The sequence below is a fragment of the Grus americana genome, chromosome 10 (genome assembly GCF_028858705.1).
Source record: "Grus americana isolate bGruAme1 chromosome 10, bGruAme1.mat, whole genome shotgun sequence".
Classification (NCBI taxonomy): domain Eukaryota; kingdom Metazoa; phylum Chordata; class Aves; order Gruiformes; family Gruidae; genus Grus; species Grus americana.
The window spans coordinates 10,738,768-10,762,032 of record NC_072861.1 but is presented as its reverse complement, the minus strand read 5'-3'; the positions used below and the strand labels follow the sequence as shown (position 1 = coordinate 10,762,032).

At 40.3% G+C, this 23,265-nt stretch overlaps 1 protein-coding gene across 8 annotated transcripts in view; it reads right to left on the bottom strand.

Annotated features, from left to right (window-relative positions):
- Window positions 1-23,265, bottom strand: part of MYO5A (myosin VA) — a 103,385-nt gene that overhangs the window by 61,635 nt on the left and 18,485 nt on the right. For all 8 annotated transcript variants that reach the window (XM_054836821.1, XM_054836825.1, XM_054836822.1 and 5 more), the window contains exons 2-4: window positions 21,693-21,803; window positions 20,085-20,256; window positions 14,241-14,385 (exon numbers count right to left, since the gene is read on the bottom strand). In XM_054836821.1, the coding sequence (XP_054692796.1) occupies window positions 14,241-14,385; window positions 20,085-20,256; window positions 21,693-21,803 (428 nt within the window). The remainder of the gene's footprint in view (window positions 1-14,240; window positions 14,386-20,084; window positions 20,257-21,692; window positions 21,804-23,265) is intronic.

The window sequence follows — 23,265 nt, the reverse complement described above, 5'->3', positions numbered from 1 at the left end:
CTGAATGCTGATTTAAATTTAATAGGAAAGTGTTAAGAAGATCAAAGCAACCTAATTTTATGTTCTCAACTTCCATTTAACACATGCGATAGGTGTGAATGACTACAGCACAGTTCACACATTCACATACACCAAGCTGTCAGTCTCAGGGGGAAAGTTGTGGGAAAGCTAACTATTCTGCTTGATACCGGGGTGCGTGTAGTCCGGGTTACAAAGACCAAACTGCCAGAGATGCCAGCCTTGGCCACAGGAAAATGAAAACACCTGCCGTGAGACCTCTCATTACAGTGCACACTCCTGAGGGAGGTCTGTGTCCCTGGGGCGGCTTGCTTTACAGATGAAGATTTCCAGATGGGAAAGGAAGAAGCAACACTCTTGCTTCTTCCCCATTCCCCCCTCCCTGCGTCCACCTGCAGTGGACAGACATGCATGAGGGACAGCCTGTAGCTCTGCGCATCAGGAGGCGGCGTGAGTTGTATGGATGCTCATGTTCAAAAAGAGCAGTAGAAGGACATGAGAGCAGTCCAGCCAAAGACCTAAACAGGACAACCAGTAACAAACAATTTTCCTCTCACACAGACAGTTCCTGCAGCAAGTCAAAAACAAAGAACAATTTCTTCATGGGACAGGCAGTGCTTTTTTTATTCCTCCACTGCTCTTTCGCATAGAAAAAAACCAACCATACCATTATAAAATATGAAACTTCTGGTCTGCTTTCAGGAGCTGTCTAACACAGGAGATGGGCAAAGACATAACAAGCTTTTCATTTGTAGATTACCAGCTGTTTCATGTATTAAATATCATTATTATAGTATCGTAAATATACAAAGACTCATGAAGCTCAAGTCCTATGAAATGTATCCTCTGATGATTAAGCTTATTATTTGCTTAGTTCCCAAAGTACAGACAGTTTCAGAAAACAAAGTAATGCAACCTTAGTACTAGAGATCTCTGACAAAACTGTCAACAAAAAACTAATTCTGTTGCCAAGAGAGGAACATCGAAATCAAGGTGTCTCATTCTAACTGTCACATCCCTGAAGGAGGTATGTGTGAGTGTGGAAAGTGCGTGCTGGTTTTGCAACGCTGAGTCCCTCCTGGGGAGCTTGGGAGTGTAGGAAACAGTGGGCTCTTCAGAGTGCTGCACAGGAGGGAGCTCCATGTTTTCAAAGAGGTTGAAATAATCTCTCCTTAAGAATACTGTTGCTAATTAGCCTAGAGTTTCCTTCCCCACATCATAAGATACGAAGATGTACTCTTCTCCTTAGCACTCATTCATATGCTCAGGAATAAGGGATCCATTATTATATTACTGTGTAAGTACACAAACAGATACACTTTCCATAAATTCACCCAGAGAAGATACAGCTGGCTCTGTGTGAGCTGAAAACCTTGCTGCCATCTCTTCTGCAATGAATATTTGTGTTTGCAGTAGCTAGGGCAATCACGAGAAACAAAGGGCTTGCTCATTGTCTGCAGCGGAGTCCTCTCGCATTGCCCCACCAGCGCTCCATCTGCGCTCAGAGCCGCTCTTGTCTTCAGAAGTACATTAGTTCATTGTTTTGCTTTAACACACTGGAGTGACCGTCCTCTAGCATATTATTCTTTCTGCTATCTGGCAGAGAGAAAGAAAAACACAACAAAACGGCCAAGATCACACTTGACATCTGAAGAAGGAGAAAGGACAGGTGACACAACACCCTAAACGCAACAGCAGCAGGGGATGAGCTGTTACTGCCACAACCCCAGGGAAGACTTGGCATGCGGATGTCCTACCACAAGCAGCAAGATACTTAGTCTTTCGAGAAGGAGGGTGGGATAGTCCTGCCAGGCAGCTGTGTCAGCTCAGCAGAGGGCTCGTTTATGCCACTAAGCTTTAACGAAACAAAATGCCACGCTGAAAACAAAATCACACATAAAATAAAATCCAGATGTCTTGGATAGTGCATGAAATGTGGTGAGAATTATTTTTAATGGGTTGGTATAAGCAATGGTCAGTCTAAAATATAACCTCCGCTTATGCCAAATGAAATTTTCATAATCAGGCTGCACTAAAAACAAAAGAAAACAACAAAAAAACAAAATGAAGGAAAAAATCCCCAGAAGACACAAGTAGCAACATCCTGAGTTCTTTCTCAGGTATAAATAACACTTTTGGAGTTATTTTTAGCTAAATCATTAGCCCTCAACCTTTGACCTGACATTCTGAGCACTTAACATGTCACCAGTCAGAAAAAAGCTCTAATTAAAACTTTCAGGCAATGACACAAGTAAGTAGGGCAACAGCGTTATGTGTGACACCACTTTGCAGCCTGATGCCACAATCCATTATCTATGCAATACTACTTCATCTTCTTGTAGCTTTTTCTCTCAATAAAGCACATAATTAGATGATTTTAAATTTAAAGATTACTTCTGAATGGAGGGAAGATTTTAATTATGCTTTTACAAAGAGAAATGGGGAAAAGCAAGCCAGAAGATGAGAAGGTGGAGTCCTCTTCTCTTTCACCCCAAGGTGGATAATGATCACAGCCTAGGATCCAGAACTACATTACAGTGATACGATCCTAAGCCAAATTCTCTTGAAAAGAAGTGTTTAACCCCAGAAGACTGAAACAGATGGACTGGGAGCAGTTTCCCTTTCACAGAAATACAAAGCATTATGTTCAGGCATTGATCAGGATCACGTTCAGCTTTTGCCATTTCTAAGCAGTGCAGAAGAATAAAGGAATGACAAAACCAAAATAAAGCTTCAGTTTTAAGGTGTTAGGCCCAAACATTTCACAAGCAGAAATGTGAAACAATAGGCTGAGATTACTCGCAGTAGCAGGGGACCTGATTCAGAAATCTCCCATATCCATTCTCTCAGGTCTATACTTTAAGAGTCATGTGAGGGTAACAGCTATTGTCAAATAAAAGAACAGTAACACATTAAGGAATGAATAACTGATAATTTAAAATAGTATCACAAAAATAATGCTGGTGTCTAATTTTGAAAGGTAATATTGAGATGCTGTATCCAAGCCATACACAACTGCACTCCTTATGACAAGTAATGGCCATTGAATGAGCAATAAATGTCACTAATTTTTCATATCATAATTCTGGTAAAGGATAGAAACAGATTTGTGCATAGGCTGGTAAATTTTAAAGACAATTTTGCTTTACCTACAAAATTCTGTTGACAGGCAATATGCTTATGAGGAAATTCACTGTCAGAGTGCCAAAAGAGAATAGATGTAGACTTACCTAACTCCTGAAAGCTTGAGATTACAACCTACATTCCAGCAGGCAGTTTTTTATGCTTTGAAAAACCATTGCAAAATTCAACACTGAAGATAGCTTCTGCTCAAAGGAGGTTCAGCACTGGGGAAAAAAAGAGTGCTACAAAATGACTTGAGAAACCTTACATGCAGAAAAAGGTTTTGCAGAACACGAATGAAATGACAATGCACAAGAAAATAGAAAGTGGTTTAAAAAAAAAAATCTTGTTTTCAAGATGTGAAAAAAAGCACCACCTTTGCTGAGAATGTGCATTTATCTTAATGCATTAATTTTAATAGCATTGACTACTACTAACTTGGAATTCTGGATTTCACAGACATCTAAGGGAGATGCTTTCAGAAGGGCTCAGAATGGAGGAAACACTACTCCCATGAGGTCACAGCTGTCAGCTTCAGTGGAAGCAAGAGCAAGACTGTCATTGGGCACCTTCAATGTGTAGACAGTGCTGCAGCAACACTGACTAATCATTGAGACCTCTCATTATCTAAGGCAGCTTTTAACTATTTCAGTTGACCAATGGAAAATTGAGGCAAAAAAGAAAAAACAGTGCAAGAAATGAAACATTAAAGTTACTAACATTAAAGGCAGAGTTGTCAATTTTCAAACAATTTTCCTTCCTTAAGATCACTACACCCACTGAAGCTGGTTCCCCCAAAAACCAAACCAGCTTCCTGCATCACAGCCATTATTTCCATAGCAAACTGTCCAAACAGATCAGGATAATCAAGACATATAGACTGGAAAATCCCTACAGACATCTTTGTTTACCACCTTCCTCTATACCAATAGAAAACCCCTCTCTGAAGCAGGAACACTAGAACAGTTAAAAACCTACCCATCAACAAGCATTTCAGAGGGGATTAAAGAAGCCCCGAGCTATTCAATTTAATCATGAAAGCACAACATTGTTTTTGTGTTATTTTGCTTCTTATGACTGATGCATCAGATGTATCACTTGATCTTGTCTTTCAGACTGATGACTCGGCAGCAAATAATGTCAACTAGATGTATATAAGCACATGCACCACAAAAACATCAGCCTGGGAAAACAAACAAAAGGAATACAGAATTATTGACATCAACCTCGATATTCGTATCAATCCATTCATACGCAAGCCACCAGCATCTCTGCCTGGCAGAAGTGTATCATTAACAGCTGATTTTAAAAGATTCTGATACGGACTTTGAAATGCATGCCTGTGCTGAACTACTTCAAAGTTGACTTGTCTCAGTGCCATATAGGAGAGAGATTGGCAGAAAAGATCAGAATGAGATACCCTTAACATAAAATGAAGAGACCAAATAACAGGGCATTTTGATGAGAAGAACATTAGTACTTTGCCTTTGATCCTAAATCATCTACATTTGTTAACCTTGAGGACACTGCCAAGGTGCTGATGTTTTTAAGGAAGCTTCTTGTCAGGATGGTTTGAAGGCCACCTCCTTCAGGACACTCCTCCCCTCACCGCTCCAGTGCTAAGAGGTTTAATTAAATCTACTGCCTTTTTCTTGTGGAGTTGCTACTAGTTTCTTCTTTTCTTTTGGAATAACAGATTTAGGTTATGGCTAAGGGCACCAACTCCATCGCATATGACAGTTTCATTTTTTATTTAAATCAGAACAGCACAAACTGCTGCTAAAGACCTGATCCTGCAATCTTCAAACATTGCAATCTCCTACTGCTTCAATGCAAGAACAAGAACACAATAAATAGCTCTTATTTAATCTAGCAGTGACAGTCTGGTCTGCTTTATTGCACTGCTGTTCCTCTACTGCAGTTCTGTGGTAATAAGGTAGACTTGCAAGCATGAAATTGCTTTACATTTTCAAAACAGTGAATTTTGAATGATCAAAGAACCTGACACAAACTCCCAGGGAAGTAACCTGTAACTCAGGGAACATTTGGGATAGATCCTGTTCTCAGCATATACACATAATTACCACTAACGTCATTGTGCGTCATGCCCATCAAAGACAGAAAAGGAACTTAGTGATATGCCATCCTACAGCTGAATTATGGCAGCAGGCAAAGCAACCCAAGAAAATAACTTAAAAACTAATGACATTGCTGAAAGGTCAGACAGGATTCACTCTGAAATGCTGCCATGTTTGAAATCCTGCTGTACTTCCATTAGCTGCAGCCACTCTGAGAGCCATAGGATTAACCAGGGACCAACACAAACCTAGTTTAAGCTAAGTGACATGTTTTTACACCCTACCCTGTAAAGCAGATTTCCGGGCTGTGCAAAGATGCACGTACCTACATGCAGCTGACACGATTAAGTGTCTCCAGCAATGCCAACATAACTCTAACCTAAGCAAGTATTCTATTTTTTGCAATCAATCTCTCAGCATCCCCGTTGCATATTTGTGACAGCATATGACCAAAATAACCTGCAGTATCTACAGTCAAAACATTCATGCATCGCTGTATATGAGACCATGACTAAACAAATCTGTTTAATAAAGATCAGTTTCCCCCATGAGGCGGCTATAACAAAAACAAGAGCACAGAACATTTTACCAATTAACTTCCTCATTGATAAGATGAAATAAAAGAAGTTCATACAATGCACTAAAAATAAAAGCAGTATGGAAGTGCCAAATATCATTGCAACTGCTTTATCCACGTTCCCAAGTAACTTGGAAGTATTGATGTTACAGGAATAGAGAAATACATCTAATACTTCCAATACATCCAATACTACCCATTCCAAACAACCTATTCAGTCTTGGAACAATTACCCACAGAAAAGATTTTAAACTCCTTTCTTGTGAAATCCATCGCCTTTTATCAGGTATCAATATAAAGTTACAGTTCTCTGTAGTATCGAATGCTTGGAGAGCTTCCCAGAAAGCAGCCGGACTAGCTCAGGAAGAGAGGCGGGAAGGCCTCCCCAGCGCAGGCGGCCAGCCCCAGCAGGCTACAGGGAGCGCTGGCTTCAAGGCACTGGGCACCTTCCAGCGCAGGAAAGGGGGTGCATAGCAGGCGAAGGCACAGAAAAGAATAAAGCAACAGAAGGACAAATCCGTGGTGTAAGATGAAATGATAAGGTTTTGCGCACCTCATCTGAAGGCTCACTAAATAGGTCTGACTTCAATAAATGTTGAAATAAATGGAGCATTTCCTAAAAATACCAGTGATTGTAAACTTCAACCCAAAATACCGCCATATTTTTTTTCCTAGAATAGTCTTTTCAGCATGAAATGCAGAGAAGGATTTTTTTGCCGAGCTCACCAGCCCGCGCTCTCCCCAAGGCCTGCCCTCCCCAGCCCCTCTCAGGGTAGGGCCCAGGTTCACTCTCTGGGCAACCCGGCTCCACTTCCGTGTGATCCTGCTGTTGTTACTGGCTTTTCTACAGACCAAAATTGCTTTTTGCACTTAACCTAAAAGGAAAGGCAGCTGTAAAGCCCACCAGCCTCGGAAGGTTTAACACAGGTCAGTGCAATACATTTAGCTTCACCTTTGCCCAAGCGCGGTGCTGTGGCAGCAAACAAGGCCGTATGCGTTTAGCAGCACTTGTTCAGCACAAAGGCCTTTGAAATTCAGCCCAGCTTCTGTTAGGAGCCATTATAAAAATTGGCAACTCTACAAACCCAGGATTTGCTTTTCAAATATTAGTAATTTAACTGTTCAATAAATAAATAAGAATTCATTCAGCAGTTTTCTAATGCTCTCGGACCGATGGAGAACAGCAGCAGCCAGGTCTGGGCAGCTTTCCCGGCACCTCTCGCATCAAGGGCAGGAGGCAACATCTTGCCCTTCACCAACCTTCTGAACAAGCTATTTTAATCCCAAAGTTCTTTGCAGCCCTAAATAAGTTCTGTTATCCCCTGTTTCTGGATTTGCCTGTTGGCCTCCTTAACACGGGAAAGCACCCCCATTTTGTCCTCCTACTTTCCAGCTGCTTCCTATAGCCCACAGAGCCCAAGCACATCTTTCCCTTCTCTTTCCCTGTACTGCAGGAAACCCTTTTCCCTCATTTTACACTTTGCTCCTCTCAGTGCTCCTTTGCACAGCAGGCACGACCCCTCCTTCCCTGCGGAGCCATGTCATCCCAGCATTCCCAGTGCCGGTGCCTCCACACTCACTTGTACCGGCACATCCCAAAAGGTGTGGCCTGACACAGATAATTAGTTTTCCACCCTCCAAGGGCTGTTGTGTGGATTAACAAGGTAACTTTTGTAAAACTCCCAGAATGTGCAAAGTGCTAGGTAAGCGCTAAGGATTATTATTAGAGACTAAAGTGCTCTGAACCATTCTGTGGTGATGTGATGGGGGGGAAAAAAAAAAAAAGTGCTTTCCTAGTGCTATGCCCCAGGAGCAAGCGTCACTTCTAGCACAGAAGAGCAGCCACGTTTCTTGGTCTGTTCCACCTGCACACCCTGCACCCATCGGTTTATTTTGACTATCTGGATCTAACATGCTCTGACCTGACACATCCCGCTCTTCACAGACGCCACGCATTAACAATTCAGAGACACGTTCAGCTGCACCTTGAGTCATAACGATTGCTCCTGACTAAGCACTGAATTAATTCTTTGTAAAATCATTAATTTTTAATAGGCATGAAACATTAGTCCGACAAACCAAAGCTCTTTAACCACATTTCTAAATATATTTCCAGTTTAACCGGTATTTTTAAGCCTAACAGCATTTCTCACTGACATCTGCTTTCACCGCTGGAAAAAAGAGGACGATCTGAGCACAGGACCAAAGGCTGGCAGCTCAGCACCTGGGACCAGCTCTGGGCTGATCCAGGCACGGCCGCAGCACACCATCTCTGCCTTACTTGTCTTCTGTACAAGCAGAAATTGATGTACCAGTATTAGAGGAGACAGACTTTGGTGAAGAGCCTGGGAAACATGAAGCCTTCTGTGAAAGCAAAGGTTATTATGCAATATATGTTACTTGGCACAAGGACCCCTAAATGCTGCAGGAGATGAAGGCATGCAAAATATAGCATGTTATTTTTTGTATATTGAAAACAAATTAGCTTTGGGAGAATGTTACCAGGAAACCCATTTAACTGCTGCACTATCAATTACACGCTCTATTCTCATATATTTTATTGTCAAGCTGGTGTGATCAAGTCATCAGACACCGGATGAGGATTTTCGATTCAGGGGCTCTATGCCCTGCTTTTTGCTGGCTTGGTGAACTCAAAGTACCTCTCCCACTCCCATGTCTCTTTCAAATTATAAAATGGAAATAATGATACTGATCTCTTCTGTAGAGGACTTTGAGATCTGCTCATGGAAAGTGCAAAACAAAGGTGAAATATTACTATTATACATAACCTGAATTCTCTTGAGTCTGTTCCAGCTGCAGACTCAGCCACTCTGAAACACTTCAAGTTCTTAAGCATCTTTTGGTCCTCTTCAACAAGAGCTTGGTAAAAACATTCTGCAATACTCTCAAAACCAGCAGATGTAATTTTTTTTTTTTTTTTAAATTAACAAATCGCACTACTTGCCATTTTAATTGTATCCAAGAAACGCAGCTCTTGACTGCAAAAATGGCAAAAGGTGAAAAGATAATGAATTGACGGTAACATCTCCCAATACATACAAATGAAGAAAACTAAGGTCAGCACGCGCTGCAAAATCATGACAGATTGCACTCCAGAGAAGCACAAAGATGAGCCAGCACTATGCAACTGATTTGTCTAGGGATTAGTCAGAGGTCACTCCTGCAACAGTTTAGGAAAGCTCATTGCTTAACTACCAGCAGGACACCTTACATGAACTCTAGCTTCCAGCTATGACCATGCTTAACCCTTTTGTTGCCTAAAAATAATCACTGCTCAGACAAGTAGGTCCCTGATGTTATGTCAAGTTGATTACTCCATCCGCTGTCTGGTACTCATAACATCATAAAATGTCAGACCCAAAGTATAAGAGACTATTCCAAAATCATCTGTTCTCACCAGAAAGGACAATTTCCCTTTTCATTCTAACAACAGAGCCCCAAAAGTACCATCATTTTCAAGGTATTTCATTTAAAAACTCATATGCCAAAGCCGTAAGTCAAAGATGACCCTGTATGTTTGTACAGCACCCACCACAGCAGGCTCTCGGTTCTTAACTGGATGCAGATCCATGATGGGTTGTTAATCATCCCTCTCCCGACTTCTGCCAGGGGAGAACAGAGTATCCCTTTACCAGACACTTGGAAGCAAAGCACAGCTGATCAAACATGCATTTTTTATAAGAGGACATCATCTTGAGATGCCTGGGATAACTGGAGACTGTCAGTCAAGGTGCTTTCAAAACACCTACTCAACAGCTCACCGAGCTCCTTTTGAACAAAAAGTGATAGAAAACAATCTTCCTGTAGGTTAGAACCATCAGACACATGCTGAAAATCTGACAAAACAGAGAGGCAGCCTGCTTATTAAAGGTAATTTAATGAAAAAGATACACACTAACATTGAATAAATCATTATACTTTGTCCAAACAGAAAAAGCAAAACTTTGGAGACTGACACTTTAAACACTATTGCTTTCCGTCCTGGTATTCATTGAGTTTTATAGGGACCTCATCAGTAACTAATTCTGTTTGCAAATGTTACTTTCAACTTGCACTTTGCTAGACAACTTTACTAATTAATCAGAAGGAAATCTCCAAGTTAATTTATTAAATTGAAAAGCACTGAATTCTGCTGTATCTGTCATCAACCACAAGTAGAAAGGAACAAACCAGACCAACAAAGTGCTGATTAAAAAATACATTATCTTAATTACTGCAATATAGCCTTATTAGGCAGGCAAAGGGATCCTGTGTAAGAGTGATTTAGAACTTCTTTACCTAATAGTGTTAGGAAACTGATAATCATAAGTCTCATACATTAATGCAATTCTGAACAATTTCAAGAGTATAATAATCATCAGCATCTCCTCTTATTGCAAATGATACACTTAAAAATTGAGGCTTCTACTGAATATTACAAAGAAAATGAGCTGCACCTGCTGATGGTTATGATTCCTACTGAAGTTGTAATGCTTTAAAAAAAATTAAAATCAAATACTTGCCAACGGACGCTTTGCCTTAATTTTTATAGTTACCACTGAAGGGTAACTGTGAAGACTGAACTTAATTTTTGTTAATAATTTGGACTTACAAAAGTGGTATGCATTGTAGTTCAAAGGGTTCAACATACGCAAACACCTACACGCTGACATTGCAGTTTATATTTCTGAGACAAAAATAAGTTCTTCAATAATAATTTTCTTCCTTTTAAATCACTCGTCTGCCTTAAACTTTGTCCCAAACCTGTATAACCTTGCTCAAATGGAGCAAGCCATCCATGAACAAGCATTGCCTATGCGTGAGAAGAGACAGACCTCTCAGTGCAGGTCCCAGCTCTTTCCAAAAGCACAACTCAGTACAGCTGTTCCTGCGGAGCCACAGCAGCCCCAAACCGCTCCGCAGGAAAGCCCTGAGGCAGAGGGAAGCCCCTCGGGCAGATCCCCATCCGACCCGTCCTGCTCCCTCCTGCTGGAACACGCTTGCGGGTGGATCTCCTCCTGCTCGAACAGAGGAAGAGATCTGCACTGGAACCCCTACATGTGAGGTCTGGAGGATCACACAACCCAGACCAATAAAGTTATTGGTAAGTATCAGATGTATGTAACCCTAAGTCCAAAACAATTTAAATGCAATTGTAAAACTAGTTCATTGATTATTTTGGGCACAGCAGAGGAAAGGTGTCGGAAATAAAGCTGTCAGTCTGTGCTCAGGAGCTGAAGGTGATGGAGAGAGAAAAGGAAAAAGGCACAAAGATACAGATGAGAAGGGGAGAATAGAAGGGGAGAGCAGAGAAGAGGGAAAAAAAGAAAAAGAAAAAAAAAAAAGAAATAATAATCCAGAATAACATTAGTCTTAAAAGACCTGTGCACATATTCCTGTGCTGAAAAAGTCAAGAAGCTACTGAGCAAACAGCAATCACTTATTTCATCGTCAGCTATGGGTAAAGACGAGCCATACTCCACGAACCCTCCACTGGAAACTGGTGACAGAACTGCTGTTGAAAGAGGGAATAATGGATGCCCAAAAGGGGACACCACAGCCCTTTGGCTCTCTCTATTTAGAAAATTTCACATGCGAAGGTATCTTTATGTGCTGCTTTATACTGCACTTAACCCCAAGCAGTTGCCGAATACCACGTTTCCTGCACAAGCCAGATGTGAGCTCCATCCCTGCCATTCCCGTGGTCAACACTTTTGCACTGTATTTTTTCTGAAGACACAATGTAAACATTTAGGGTACAATCACTAGCTTTCCTGATTGCTGTCATGGGGCATTTTCTATGGCTGAAGAATACCACGGAGATCATGTAGTTCCAACCATGCACATGGAAAGAGTTTCTCAGGCACAGCAGATGAAGTAATGAAGCTGGCAAGAACAAATTCTAAATCATTAAATCATAAATTAACAAGAAGACCTAAGGAGTAAATATTTAGAAGAGCTCACTGAAGCCTTATGGATAAGAGCCTCATGACTAATTATTCCAGTGATCATTTAAACATGGAGTTAGAAAAGATTAGAAACAACAGAAAAATAAATCTCACCAATGACATGCATAAATGCAGATTAATGCCACATGAGTAGCTACTGTATGTATATTCAATGCAATTATTAAAGCATTAATGAAATAGTCACAGACAATCTGATTTTCATTTTTAAATAACCAGCTGCCAAAATGTAAATCTGCACATTTTTTTCTTTATCTTCATCATTCAGGAGTAAAAGGTGATTTGTTCAGAGTGTAGAAAGCATCGCTGAAGTTAAAGGGCAGGACAACTGATTAAGAAATTGAAAACAGCATTAGAAAATGAAATTCAATGAGCAAATCCAGCATGTCCAAATGACAGAGAAAGTTCTTAAAAACAAACAAGCCAAAAAAAATAAATAGAGAGAAAAGGAAACAAACATTGGGAAACTAAATAAACAATGAAATTGTTACTTCAGTGTAGAGGATTTTTTTTCATTTTCATTGTGTGCACAGATTTCATTTTGCACCTAAGAAAGTATTGATAGTTATCCATATAAGAACAACAAAATGTTTATAACATGTTGTAGACACACAAAGGAATTAATTCATTAATGCAAAAGGATTATTTAAGATCATTTCCATGCTTATATAATTTCTCATCATTTGTTTCAAAAAGGAACTTCTAACGCATCTTATTTGTTGTTCTTCAGGACAGCAGAATTGCTGGAGGGCGCAGCGAGAGCTGACGAGCAGGCAATTAACACAAAAAGGAAAAACCACAGCAGAAACTCTACCTAAAATCTCAGCCCTCTGAGCCTTCCTCTGACGGCAGAGAACACAGATGGCGGCAGACAGACATTTCCACTGCAGAGGCTTCAGCTAACAAGCACGCAGAATACAGGCGATCCAGCAACGTGAAGTTTGAACACAGGTAAGAGGTAAGCGCGCTCTGGACAGTGGCTAGAGGCAGCCAGTGGAGAGAGATCCCCCTCTGATCTCTTACTTCCACTGGGTAATAGCAAGAACAAAATTTCTGGGAATTTGGATTACATCCATCACTGACATGTAATTGCAGGTTGCTGTACTATGCCTCAGACATAAAATAAGGCTAATAAATTCCTGTAGAGGTTTTAGAGGGACTTGAGTAGCAAGTCTGTTTAAAACAACAGTGATCTAGATCTGTAAAACAACGGTGAAAGAGCCACAATGCAGATGTGACTGTCATAACAGTTTTGCCTTTATATTCCCATACCAGATTATACGTCTATTTTCTTAGCAGAAAGGAAGTAAGGCAAATACCAACAGTGCAGATGTAGGGTATTTTGGAAGCATTGGCTATTTCAGAATTACTGTAAGTCATGAAATGTTGCACTGTACCGTACTGTTTTCTTTTGAAATTATCTATTGCGTGGGTATCGTGAATCACCATATTCATGCACACAGCTAACTTCACAGCGTACAGAGCATTTTATTCATTCTAGCTCTCATACAGATTCTTAAATTCACAGCTAGCTAATTTCAAAGATGAACACTTTACCATTTTCAACCCATTCTCCCCTTGCCTCCCCGTCCTGCAGTACGGCTTGAGGGCCATCGCAATTAATCCAGAGATCTGCCACTGTTTTACTTGATTAATTTGACCAGGGGCTGTACTGTCAACAAGGAAAACTGTATCAATGGCTTGCAGCTAACCAGTGAGGATACCAGGGACCATCCTGTTAACCAAAGACCACACAGTAGTCCCAAAGATCTTTATCTGAGAAATGAAATATTTCAAAAGCTCCTCAAATTGGTAGGTTCCTGGGGTAAAGGGGAAGAAGTTTTGAATAGCCACTCTCCTTGGGCGACAAGTTCATTTTCATGCAACATTCAAAGAAATGAGGATTTCCTGCGCAGTTGTTACAGCGACCTTAGAGACTCCGTTTTCAGGCACTCTGTGCAATCGTCCCTCTGCTCCCTCTTAATTCTAGTCAACAACAGCCGCAGGCAGATTGCGTAGCTGGGACTCTACTGACACGACCAGGAGCTTATAATAGCACTCATAAGCCGAGCGATTTTTTTGTTGTTGTTGTCAGTACCACATATAAATGCAAAACAGTTAAGAATCTGGCACTTTTCTCATTAAAAATCCACTGATGATTAAAAAGTATTTCCACATTTTGCTAATCAAATTAAAACAATATAATCTTATAAAGCACAGGGTTAATTTTAGACCGAAATACTGACAAGATTTGTGGTTATTCCTGTTTCCTGTCAGTGGTCACGATCTCCATGGCATTCATAATGCTCTACTGTTCACTTAGGCGCCTTATCCTCTTGTGAAATGTACTAAAACACTGGATAAAAGACAGATCTTCCTAAATATTTCATGAGCTATAAAGAGAAGGCCATCGGCCAGGAATTTTAAGTCTTATTCCTTTCAGAAAAACAATGAATTCAAGACTTGCAGTCTACAAACCTGGCCATCTGCTTATACGCTTCTTCAGCCACTGCAAAGATATGTGGATCCATATCCCCCATATTTTGGCCACTGTACGCGTTGATGATATCTTCCCCATAGATAGGCAGTTGTTCATAAGGATTTATGGCCACTAAGACGATACCTACAAAGGAAATGAAACAAAAGGAATTATTAATAGTTGCTTCAAAATAAAACAAACACAAAAAACCAGCTTTAACACCAACTATTGTTCTAATCTTTCTAAAAATCTTAACTAGAGAAGAATAAAGATCTGATATTACTGACTTCAACAGATATTTATTCTGACCACAGTTTTGTGTACAAAGAGTATCAGAGGAGTTTGCTTCTACCCTGCTTTAGGAAACACATCTGGGACAACTTTTTACTTTTTCTCTCTATCTGCCTTTTCTAAAGCTAGCATGCAGGAAACAACCAGATTCAGAGTGCGTTGACTTGAAATAAAGCCTGCTCAGTGCAGGAAACCAATGAATGTGCATTGTGCTTTCCTGTGTTTTATGTGAATTCCAAATGATAATGTGATGACAGTCAGTTTGGATATGTGAGGTGTGTTAACCTTCAGCCGTTACACTGCGCCCAGGAATAACATCTTCTGGTTTTGAAACAAGCAACAAAGTAGAGTCATGGCGTAATTTGGATTCCAGAGCGTCTCTGCCAGTCAGGCAGGACAACCTCCTGCTCAAAGGGATCAAAAAAAATACATGTAGACTTATTTCATAGGGCTGATACACAGTGGTACACAGTCATGTCAGGAAATTAAGTAATTACAACTCTAGAAGGCACCATAAACCCCTCACCTTATACATCTGTGTGTATAACTACTTACACCTTCTATTTTCTAGTTTTTCCATGCCAATTAAACACATATCTGTCTTTTTTAATGCCACTCATTACTACACCATTTCTAAACTCACGCCATCCTTCTACTCTCCCTGCACAGGTAAACTTAGTCTTACTCCGTACATCCTTCCTAGCCACAAAGTGACACCTCAAATGCTTTTAGTACGATTTTCTTTTTCATGAGAAACAAGGATTGCTCTGCCCACAGGGATGATTTGACAACGATGACTTGTACCTTTCTCTCCCGCAGCATGTACAATGGGTAGAGAACACTTATTTGCTCCACGTGGGGGTGAAAATACTGATCAATGCAACATGCGACCCAGCCGTGTAAGGCAAACTATGCTCTCTTGACATGGCAATTCCTCCTCACCTTGACAATGTGATAAGGGGAAAAAAAAGAAGAAACTCTAATTTTAACTGTGGCCAATTTAAAAATAGAATTTCTTCTCACATATGTGTTTTGCCTAAAAGCGACAACGCAGGTGCAGATGGCTGCATAGTGACTATAGCAAGCGTGCTGCACACGCTCCTTGGACAAAGCATCCCTGAAGAACCTGCACCAGAAGCATTTCCATAGCACTCAACTTGCTTCTAAATCTACTCAGAAATTCACACGCGCTCACACAGACTTCCTCAATGCAGATCCCAGCCCTCTGCTCTGTGCAGATTACAGCGTTGTGATGTCTACCTAAGAAATCTTCCACAGAAAAGCTCGGAGAATGGAAGTGAAAGCAGCAACAGTCTGGCGCTGCTGCTGGGAGCATCATCCTATTTTTAAATCCTGTCATGCATTTACAGATAAGCACAAACCATAGCAAAAACATTAAACAACAATAGGATATCTTTCACGAAGAGATCTGAGAGACCTCAACCTATTTTCTCAAATATATGGCAAGTTTTATAGCTGGACACACCCATGTGAGTAGAGTCAGTGTTTTTCCATCAGCCATGACTTCACTGAAATGACTCAGGAGCTCGAGTGAAAAGTCTCTATAAAAATGCATGCCAAGTTCTAACGCTCTAGTGATGAGCCAAAAAATAAGACGGGGGTCAGGGAGGGGAAGGGACCTCAGTACTAGCAGACTCGAGGAATGCTTTTGGTGTCAGTTTTTAACACCTGCCCTTTGTAACTGTGAAAAAGTAGTAAAAAGTTAAGTAAGCTGAGCCGAGTCTCCCAGGCTTGCAAGTCTAATCAAAGAGACATTAAAAAAAAAAAAAAATCTGTGCGAGGCTTCAGACAATTCCCTCCTGCTTTTGGCTACGTTGGCAAAAATAAACCCTTGAATTCAAAATAAGCAGTCCCATGACAAGTCTTCAGCATATTAAATCACTTAACTTCAGTAGCAATCTGTAAAATCAACAAGCAACTACCATCTGGAAATATCCAAAACAAGTGAGTTAGGAATTATATGCTTTCTATGTAACTTCAATCAGTCTGTCTCACAGGTCTATAATCCAGATTAATTTATATATAAAGTTCTCTTTATCTCCACTAAATCATATTGCTATTTTAAGAAATATCATGGCCTTTCCGAAATCAGATTTATGCGTGTTTTGCTTCCTACAATTACACTAAATCAAACTCTGCCTACTCTTTTTGCCGTTCTTCCTATATATACACCCAAAATAAGTGTATCTAATTCTTTTATCTTGAACGTATTCACCCACCTGTCGACAAAGTGGATATTAATATCACTAATTAATTAATTTACATTAAAGTTTGCTCTCCTGCATAGCAGGCAGTACTTTATACATCTGAACTAAACAGCAGTATTCACTGAGTTTTCATCACAACCGCGGCAGTTTTTCCATGCAAGCATTCAAATTTTCCTTTGTAACTTCTCAACTCCCTTCATTAATTCTTCATTTCATATTCCCAACAGTAAAAATTATAAATCACCTCTGAATTCCTGTTGAAGGGCTGACTTGAAATTAAGAAATCAGGAGGTTTTCTGTTTAAAAGTTTGGATTACTTCAAAGTGAAATTTTAAAGAATTTAATACCCATTTGACATATTACGCTAAGACAGCATGGTTGAATTCATTTCTAGGGCTGTGGACATCCATCCATCCTAGTTCTAGTTCTACTGATTGAGAATAATGTCACCATCCTCTTGGTGGATTAAAGTGGTTTTAATCTCCTTCGGGCTAAATCAACCAGGTTAGCTCAAACCACCTTCACGGGGTATTTAAACTAACCTGGCTAACATGTGAGTCAGATTAAGAAGGCAAATACAGTTCCTTCCGCAGGCAGAGCTCTAGGCAATAATCTTTGCAGAGGGAAGCCACTTGCACTCCAGACGGGAACTGATAGAGTGGTTTGAAAGGTGAATGTCCGTGCCAAAGGATTTGATTTTTAAAGGCTGACACGCCGACTTTATTTTCCTTTAGCTGATAACATAAGTTACATATGCCTACATCCCAAGCTAGTCAAGGCACAGCATACTGCATTCCTCAGCTCACCAGGTAGTGTTAAACCTCCTTCGCCCACCAGGAATCCCCACACTGCCGGATCCGCGTGTTTCGAATAAACCCACAGCAGCTCCCAGAATCATCCCGTGAGTCTTGTTTGGAAGCAAAACAGCTGACCGAGCTGCGCCACCCCAGCCCTTTGGCAGACCCATCCATGAGGAGCCAAAGGCCTTCCAGCCCTCTGAGAAACTATAAAACCAGCCAAACCCACCACTAAAGCTGCACGAGGGAAAACATGAAAACAACATGTTTTCCCACACAGCAAAACAAAACTAGCAGACAGCACATTGCTTTTGAAAGCCTCTTAAATGATGCTAAACACAGAGCATGTTTGCAAAGTAGCTGAAACACAAACTGAGAGGGGTATGGTGGTATCGTAGGCACAGGACCACGAATCGCAGACTGAAACCCCCCTACAAGCTGAGGCCACGAGACTCCAGTTGCACAAAAGCCCTTTCACAAAACATTCCCCCACCAAGAGCTTTGCTGTGGGGGCACTAGGGAGAGAAGCACAGACAATGTCTAAACTGGGGAAACCGAGGGGGTTTCCCAGTGCCGGGACCAGAACGTGCACCCTCAGCAGGGTGGAGGGCTGTGGTATCTCCATCACTGGAGACACTCAAATAATCAGATGCTTTGACTGGTCCAAGCCCTGAGCAACCTGATCTGGTCAGACCTGTTTTCAGTAGGGAGCTTCACTGCAGACTTCCAGAGGTCTCTTCCAACCTAAATTATTCTGTGCCTCTAGCCATGCTCTGACTGCATGATGGGATGAGATGTGGGTATGAATCACCTCCCACTCCTACGGGAATGAAGGCTGGCTGCAAGCAGAGGGTGGCAAAGTCTGAATCAGTCCCCCATGGTCTGGACACTGCTGAGAGCAGGACTGGGAGCAGATGCACTCTGCTGAGCATCTGCAGATTAGGAATAGCCAGAGTGAGCAAAATGTGGCAGGACATTAATACGTGCACTCTCTCCATCACAACATGTTTAACCTGCTGGTTGCCTTAGCTCTCCATAGCCATTGCCATGGGTGAAGCTGTAATGGTGACTAGAAGAGGGAAAATCTGACCCTTGGCATATTCCATATGCAGACCAGGACAGGACAAAGCCTTCAGCTGCAAAACACAAATTCCTGTTTCAGACACCTGCAGTCATGATTAGCTGGTATCTGTCAAGGGCCACCTTGCAACATGACTTCTCTACTCCATAGTTTGCAAAACAGTGGAAAGCACAATGAAATTATAAACAGCAAGTTTAATAATATATGATAACATATAATAATATATGATAACATCAGGAAGGCCTCGTATACTCGGGCTTGTGATACCAAGAACTGGGACTGTCCAACGAAAATCTGATTAGAGACAAAGTTAAATTGTATGTTAAAAAAGAAATCATGGGTCATGTTTTCTACTGGCATAAATGGGGCTGAAACGAATATGCAAATGATAATTTGACTACACATACTGTCTTTGCCTTAATCAGACTATTACAAGAAGGAAATTTTCAATATTTGGTTTCTAGCAATCACATCATCATATTATGTTTTGTTTTACTCAGCTTAAAATGTAAAAAATCCACTAATGACTTAAACTGTTTCTCATGCACTAGCACAGTGTCCAAAGTACAGATAAACTAGAGAAATAGTTGAAAAATTTACAAAGTTTATGTATATTGAAGGGTTATATTAGAAGTTAGCAATATATTTTGACTAAACACTGAGATTTAAAATAAACACATGCACACAGAGAAAAAAGCCTGGAAGCAGAAAATCTAAATTTTAAGCCTCAACTATTTCACAATGTTTCTTTATAATAGACCACTCAGCTGCAACATTGCACTTATGATGAAGTGATCATTAAAGTAACTTCCCCCCATTCTGGCCATCTGAAAATATCACAGGCAATTACAACTTCAGGTAACCTCTACTATGAGTTAAATGGTATTGTTAAAACCAAGATTGTTCCTAATTGTGACTGGACAAGCATTGGCTCGCGCACTGCTACAAATGCACACCTACAGTTGCACTGACTGGAAAACAAAGAAAATCAACTGCTGTCTTCCATACAGAGATGGAGGAGCTCAACGCAGAGGTAGGCAATCAGAGCCGGGCAATAAATCCACCGAACAGCCAGGCGAGCCTCCTGCATCCGCATGGTGGGAAGCCCCGCTCCAGCCCACGGCTATCTAACCAAGCCTAAGAGGAACACCAACTGGCCAGGAATCCCACTGGCAAGCTAAAATTGCTGAATACACATTTTATAAACAGAGTCCATTGCGAAGCTAAAGGAACACACAGTGAAGTCAATTTTCTCTGAACCTTAATACTTTCAAGTCTACTTGATGCACTTAACGACCACAAACGTAGGGACGTTCGTAAGACTAGCCCAATGTGCCGGATCATTAAATGACTTGAAGTTAAAGGCAGATACATCAACAATCAACTTTCCTTTTCCTGTCTAAGGCATTCTCTGTAAAGATTATGGTATGAAAAGACAGTACTTGCCACAATAGGTGTAGATTAGTTTAGAGTCTATAAATCGAACTTTGAGGTTGTGTAGAACGGCAGGTTCATGGAGATAACTAAGCGCTGTGAGGTCATTTTCACCAACAAGTATGTCAGGGTTTCGCAAGGGTGGGAGCTCCTTTGTCTTCAGATCTAGGCAATATTCTAGGTCCTGGAAACCAAATGGAAACACATGTTGAAAGAACTGGTGTTTAGGTTTCCTCATTCAGTCCCTCCAACCATTCTTCCCAGCAAAACATGACCAAGTTACAAAAACACAATGCAAGATTTAAATTTTCTGGTGATTTGAGTTGGCAGTTTTTCATCATTTAAAATTTCCTAAAAGCGCTTTCTATATGCATAACAGGCAACCATAAAGAGATATCATATTTTTAAACTACTCCTTAAGCAAACTCTTTGCTTTTGCTGCCAAATCTTTTTATTAAGACAAAATACATTACATCATAAATCTAATCAGCTTTTCCATACTATTCTCCTCTTGAGCGGAACAGAGGAAGCAGATTCCCATCAGTCTATAGCCACCTTCATACACGGTAATATGACTTGAGAATGTTGGCACAACGCCATAAAGAACACACAAACTGAAAAAACGCTACTTATAATTTTTGCAGATATAAGTTAATCTCTAAGATTTTTAATTGCACTTGTCCCTAGTTCTAAAATCATTTTATTTACCTGCTATTTCCTTGTCCCCACACAATGTGACTTAACTGGCAAACGCCCCCATTCTACTGCCTGCAATGTGCAAGCGTGCAGCATCACCACATACCCTGAAATATGTGGGGGGAAAATTAATCTCAGTTTGCCGTATAAGAAATGTGAGTCAAAACCTGAAATTCATTCAAGGAAGATATTTTATTTAGAAGCTATTCTATATATGTAATCTGTTGTTTTCACTTCATTGCTATGTAGGCCTCTACATCAAAGTAGGATCTAAGCTGCCCACTGGTAAGAAAAAAAGAAATTAAAAATAAACATTTGACCAACTGCAGTACATCTTTATTTTCCATTAGAAGATCTGAGGAATCACCATCGTTACATATTAAAATTAAAGAATCATTTAAATGGCATGAAAGTAAATGAACAGGCCTTCACCAGAAGAACGTGAGCTTTTTGTAGACGCATCATCATTTCTCTACACTGTATATAGCATCATTTTTGTAATGCCCTTAATCCTTGCCCCTTTTTATCTTTATTAATCTTCTGATGTTTATGCTCAACTTAAAAGTCACAGTTCTTTCTCTGCAACACTGTTCTCCTAGCAACACTGTTCTCACTGGAATATCAAAGCAGGGTTATAGGTTTAACAGCATAAGTAGAAAAAGATGATGCAACTGAACATAATAGGCACTAGGATAAGAGCAACAATTTTTTAAATTTATTTATTTTAAAAGTCAGGCAAAATGGATTTTTGTAACTAAACAGTATAATTTATCACACCAAAAAATACTACTAGAAGTCGGTGGACAAGAATAATTGCATATAGATAAATACGGATATATTTTGACAGTATAGCTTCCTGCGTTAGATACACCTGTCTCCGGTCGAGTACAAGAACAATGAATTACGGACAATATGCAGACCTACCTTGCCCTCTTCAAGTCGAAGCTGGAGGACTTTGTCTCCAGGTTTATAATCTTTGACAAGTTCTGCTGACTTCCAGACCTCCTCTGGATCAGGGATCCAAACCCTGGCATACTGCAATACAACAACAGCAAAATATCAGTGACTTCTTGTTGCAATATAGTTAAATCATCAATATACGTGACACCAAAACTGTTTTTTTCTTTTTTAAATAAATATTTAACAGCCAAACCCTTAAGCAAGAGACAAGTTAATTAGTATGTCTGAGGTGAATAAGTTGTTCTATTGATAAAAGGCTACACGAGCTTAATTTTATTGCCTACACATAAAGAAAAAGGTATTTCCTACGCAAAACAACATTTCAAGATACACATTCAATGCTGAAAATCTACAAAGAAAAAACCCTGTGTCTTCAGAGAGATCAGAAACTTGGCTATCAAAAAACTACTTGGAGTAACTCTTCTGAGTAGGTTCTAAATGCATTTGCAGCATAACATTATATAGTGCTCTTTTTTTGCCTTTTTTTCCCCTCAAGAGAACACTTTGGCACATCTGTGTTAATTCAGGCAAAGCTGCCTGATCTCAAGTATTAAAAGCTCTTTCCCTTGTAGTTGCAAATAGGGCAAGTTTAAAATGGATTATCCCCAAAATGCCAAAAGAATAAAACTGAAAAGATTTGATTGAAAAGGTCCCCAAATAAGAGGGAAAAACCCCCAAACCAGCATTTCAGTTGATGACCATTTTTACTTAAACTTTATTCATAAAAGTAATCCAGAACAAACATATGACTTGTTTTCAAAACCAGAAAGAATGTTCATATTTTTAAGTGAGTGAAGACATAATGGTTTTCCCATATTCAAGAATCAAAGGTGTATGGAAACCACCTACTTACTTATACAGTTGCATGTACATGCAAATACGTACATATGAAAACAGCTCTTGAGTAACACAAGGAAAAGGCTATGACATTTGTCATGTATTAAAGCTTCTGAACTGATGCTCTTGCAATGCCTAGAGATCATCCCACACCCATCACATCTGCAAACAAAACAGCTTCTTGGCTTTAGAGGTGTAGCTATGTTGCGAAACAGCCTCGATCCACTAAATTATTTCAAAATAACTGTAATGTATTTGTCAAAGCACGGCATTTGATGGCAGAGAAAACTGCATTTGGTCATACAGCTTCATCTTACACAACTTATTTCTGTATAGCATCTTCTGCCTCAAAGAAGGCTGAAATTCCCCCCCCCCCCCCTTACTAATCCAGTTTTCCCACTACTTAAAATGATTAATTTCTTGTTTCTACTAGGGATTTCTTGAGACACCAAACTTCACATTGCCTTCTTGTTGCAAGACAGGAAATGATAAAATGTGTTCGGCAAAGGCAGCGGTTTGGGGAGCGAGACCCGAGGAGCCCCAGTCTTGGCCCAGGCGAGGGATGCTGGAGGCTGCAGGGAGCCTCAGTGCCTGGAATTACATGGAACTTCACAAAGCAATTTGCTTCCCATCCCCAGGATGCTTCTCAAGAGCAGAGTGATTTACATCAGCCTAAATCAATGGCTTTTACCCTTAACAC